Source organism: Procambarus clarkii, chromosome 39 (assembly GCF_040958095.1).
Source record: "Procambarus clarkii isolate CNS0578487 chromosome 39, FALCON_Pclarkii_2.0, whole genome shotgun sequence".
NCBI lineage: Eukaryota > Metazoa > Arthropoda > Malacostraca > Decapoda > Cambaridae > Procambarus > Procambarus clarkii.
The window spans coordinates 1,585,379-1,590,390 of NC_091188.1; the positions used below are offsets into that span (position 1 = coordinate 1,585,379).

Genomic DNA, 5,012 nt, shown 5'->3' on the forward strand with positions numbered 1-5,012 from the left:
GCTCTCTCTTGCCTATTTAATGCCTGTCCCTACCTGTCCTCATCACAATCGACTTGAGAATGGTCCAGGACGGACCGAAACGTCGTCGTCCCTTCACCTTCTAGTGTGTGGTCTGGTCAACATACTTCAGCCACGTTATTGTGACTCCTCGCCTGCACCCAGCTATATATGTGACACCCAGCTATATATGTGAACATAAAAGGAAAAACAAATGAAAAAGAATCACTGTCCCGAACAACTGATGCTCGAAAGCACGATGCTTTCAGACGAGACACTCGGCCCTGCAAGTACATCTAGGTAACTACAAGAAGCCGAGTACATCCAGGTAAGCATACCAGTTAACTACTAACATAAACCACATACCTTACAACCCCGGGTGATGGCAACATCATCTGTTGCAAGGAGCAGCTTGTGCAGCAGCAGCAGCAGCAGCGACACACAGGGAGCAGCTGGGTATCAGCAAACAACACTAGACGAAACACTGAATGCTGTTGGAGCGAGTGTAAGCGCAGAGGAAGCGAGCGCAGGGTCGGGGAGAGATTGGCATAAACAAAGGGGCTTAGACTGGATAAGCACTAGTGTTAGCGAGTCCCTAGCACCACAGGAGCGTGTTAGCGAGTCCCTAGCACCACAGGAGCGTGTTAGCGAGTCCCTAGCACCACAGGAGCGTGTTAGCGAGTCCCCAGCACCACAGGAGCGTGCTAGCGAGTCCCCAGCACCACAGGAGCGTGCTAGCGAGTCCCCAGCACCACAGGAGCGTGTTAGCGAGTCCCTAGCACCACAGGAGCGTGTTAGCGAGTCCCCAGCACCACAGGAGCGTGCTAGCGAGTCCCCAGCACCACAGGAGCGCGCTAGCGAGTCCCCAGCACCACAGGAGCGTGCTAGCGAGTCTCCAGCACCACAGGAGCGTGTTAGCGAGTCCCTAGCACCACAGGAGCGTGTTAGCGAGTCCCCAGCACCACAGGAGCGTGCTAGCGAGTCCCCAGCACCACAGGAGCGTGATAGCGAGTCCCCAGCACCACAGGAGCGTGATAGCGAGTCTCCAGCACCACAGGAGCGTGCTAGCGAGTCCCCAGCACCACAGGAGCGTGATAGCGAGCGGTGAGGAGCACAGTGCCCCACTGGTGAGGACGACGGCCAGGCTAGCATGGTGAGGGCGGGCCCCGGGGCGATAGCTTGGCATCATGCTGAGTCTACTTCCTGCCCCACCTCCACGCCTGCCGCCTGCCGCTCACTCTACCTTCACACTCTCACGCACACACACGCACATACACATGCACACATACACACACACACACACACACACACACACACACACACACACACACACACACACACACACACACACGCACACGCACCTTGTATACCCCATATGTGAGTCTACATCTAGTCATCTACATCTAGTCAAATACAAAACGAAGTTAGAAAAGGTTCATAGGTGTGCCTCCAGGCTAGACCCCAAGCTGAGAGGTATGAGCTATGAGGAACTGAACCTCACGACACCGGAGGACAGATAAGTTTGGGGAGACATGATCACTACCTATAAAATTCTCAGAGAAATTGACAGGGTGGATAAAGATAAACTGTTTACCACGGGTGGTACGCGAACAAGGGGACACAGGTGGAAACTGAGTACCCAAATGAGTACCACAGGGACGTTAGAAAGGACTTTTTCAGTGTCAGAGTAGTTAACAGGTGGAATGCATTAGGCAGTGATGTGGTGGAGGCTGACTCCGTACACAGTTTGGAATGTAGATATGATAGAGCCCAGTAGGCTGAGGAATCTGTACATCAGTTGATTGACAGTTGAGAGGCGGGACCAAAGAGCCAGAGCTCAACCCCCGCAAGCACAACTAGGTGAGTACACGTTTATTTTACCACCAACGATCGCTGAATTTGCATTGTAATTCCTTCATTGCTGTGAACTGTGTACTGGTTTACTATGAGGTTCAACAGGTCCAGGGAGCCTGGGAAGAGAACCAGTGGTATTCCTTATCCTCACTCCTAAGCCTGACTCTCACACTCACTCTCAAGTCTGACTCTCACTCTTACTCTTACAGCCTGACTCTCACTCTTTCTCTCAAGTCTGTCTCTTACTCTTACTCTCACAGCCTGATCCCCACTTTCACTCTCAAGAATGTCCCTCATTCTCACTCTCAAAACTGACTCTCAATCCGAACTCTCACTTTCATTGCAAGGCCTGGTCATAACTCTCACTTTTAATCCCGACTCTCACTGGCTTGAGATATGTACTCACCTAGTAAAGACCATTTTATAACTCACTTGGGCTTGAGGCTTGAGGTGTGTGTGTGTGTGTGTGTGTAATTGCTCACATATTTGAGTTCAAGCTCCTGGTCCCCGCCATTCAAGCTATCTGTCGTTCAGTGCCGAAGCATTTAATTTGCATTTTTTGTTATCATATTGACTTTTAAGCTGATGCCTTGAAGGGGTGATCGCTTGTTAGATAGACACGAGTTGGGATATCTCCTGTCTCGAGCTTCCGGAAAGCTATCAAAACTTCTGTCTGAAGTGACGAGGTTCGAACCCTCGTCACGGCCCTTGCGGATTTGTTCTTTCATCTCCAGTTTGATCACTGCTGGTCGATCATAGCACAGCCCTTTTGATATGACAGTCCAAATCCAACCATTTAGTCTTACCAGAGATGTGCCAACCCAATCAACCCACTTAATCTATCGAGTCCCCCGCACAGAAAACGGGAATATTTGTGAACCGTTACTTTTTGTCTAAATAGGTTGTATTTGTAAACCCCTCCCCCCCCCCCCGACCTATTGGGCAAGGAATCGATAGCAAGCAATTAGGATCAGACACCTTAATAACAATTCTCACCTCTCGGTTCCTCTTAACAGACTCCAGTTCTTTACTCTTTGATCTCAGTTCTCTCTGTCTGCCTCTTTAGGGCGGCTGGAAGCTATTAAAGGAAATGTAAATAAAAGTACTTATTTTGTACATTGGCTGGAGCAAAGGTAAGCAGGTTGGAAGCTTTATTTACCCAAAACTTGTTTTTTTAATTTGATTTCTGCGTTAATATCCTGAGCAACGCAGTTACAGGTGACACAGGTGAACATAGGGACACAGGTGAACATAGGGACACAGGTGAACAAGTGACACAGGTGAACATAGGGACACAGGTGAACATAGGGACACAGGTGAACATAGGGACACAGGTGAACATAGGGACACAGGTGAACATAGGGACACAGGTGAACATAGGGACACAGGTGAACATAGGGACACAGGTGAACATAGGGACACAGGTGAACATAGGGACACAGGTGAACATAGGGACACAGGTGAACATAGGGACACAGGTGAACAAGTGACACAGGTGAACATAGGGACACAGGTGAACCAGAGCACACACATGTCAACAAGGGGACTCAGGTGAACAGGATTCAGGTGAGCAAGAGAACACCCACATTTGACTCGGCCCACATCTGCTGAACTCGCCCACACCTGACCCCTCCCACACCTGCTGCCACGCCCACACCTGCTCGCCACGCCCACACCCGACAAACTGGTCCGGGCGCCTCCCAACCGTCTCGGAATTCAGGCTCGGAATTACCTGTCTCTGTCCTTCTCTCATCTGTTCTTCTGTCTGTCTGTCTGTTCAGTCCTCTGTCCGTCTCTCTGTTCAGTCACCAGTCTGTCTGACAGAGGCCTGGTGCACTTCACTTGCAACAGTCTCCCACTCTGACTGAACTCCATTTATGCTTTCTCTGCTACCTTTGAATTAATCCCCCCCCCCCTTCCTCACTCACCCTCAATGCCTTCATGGTAATGAGTTAGGGTTAGATGAGTTAACCTTGACTCATCTAACGTTTAATGAGTCTTGTGAGGGGGGTAGTATCGAACGGCTTTGATAAAGTCGTGATGTGACAGCCTTTAGTAAAATAACATTGTTAATTCTTTATTAATCTGTGTTTTTGTTGAAGTAAACGAATGTTTTTTTCCGATTACCGATTCAAGCAATATTTTCTATATCAGACGTTTAAGCAAATTGAACGATAGTTCGAGGCCCCGGGCACTATTTCCCTTTGTAAAATTGGCACCATATTAGGCACTCTTCACCACTCTGGGACTCTGCTCAAGACATGATTTATTAAATGCGTATAAGAAAAAGGGGGCCCCCTTAATTCTGCTTTACATTCTTTCAGCACCCTGGCAAACACTCCGTCTGGTCCTGAGAACTTATTTGGCTCTAAAGTTTGTCTTTGCTTAGTTCCTTCCTCCCTGGTAACCACTAAACAAGGCCACTTGCCCACCCAAAAGACTTTAAAACACTTTTCATTTCTTCGCGGGATATCAGTCCAAGCGCTGAGAGTCGGAGCGTTAACCTGTCGCTCTATAGAGCTCCCTGGCACACGGGAGGACGCCCACGGGTCTCTATACGAGCGTGCCAGCTCTACCCGGCAGCAGCAGTCACCCCGATACCCGCCTGGCGCCACATTGTAGTGATTAGTATATAAGAAGCTTCAGGACGGGTGGTCCCGAGTGTGTTTACTGTCCTGGCCACAGACCAAGTAGAGCACCGAGAAGGGTGGTTGTCAACCCGTTCTCGCACTTATAGTCAATATCTTGCTTATGAATAAGTGCATATGTGACATGCTAATTGTGAATATTTGAGTTTACCTTGAAAAGCTGAATAGAAAACCACAACCTAACCTAACCTTCTTAGTATGTTAAAATATTGCAATTAGTACTGAACTTATACCTATATTGATATTACAGTTTTATAAAAATAATAAAACAAAACTAAAATATTTAAATAAATTGTAAAGTAACTCAGGATATTGTCAAATTTTCATAAAATCTCTATTGTTTAATAAAACTGAGAGAAAAAGTTAGTGCCATGAAAAAAAATTATGGCTTGTAATATGTCACATATGTACTTATTTATAAGCGAAATAGTGACTATAAGCAATAAGTCATATATGTGCTGTCTTGTGCGAGAACAGGTTGCCAAAATTTGAACTTGAAATTCTCAATCTCTT

General features: G+C 47.7%; 1 protein-coding gene across 1 annotated transcript; it reads left to right on the forward strand.

Annotated features, from left to right (window-relative positions):
- The first annotated feature begins 379 nt into the window (after window positions 1-379).
- LOC123760517 (variable charge X-linked protein 3B-like) lies at window positions 380-1,105 on the forward strand. The gene has a single exon (XM_045746207.2). The coding sequence runs from the start codon at window positions 380-382 to the stop codon at window positions 1,103-1,105; it is 726 nt and encodes a 241-aa protein (XP_045602163.2).
- The last annotated feature ends 3,907 nt before the right edge of the window (window positions 1,106-5,012 follow it).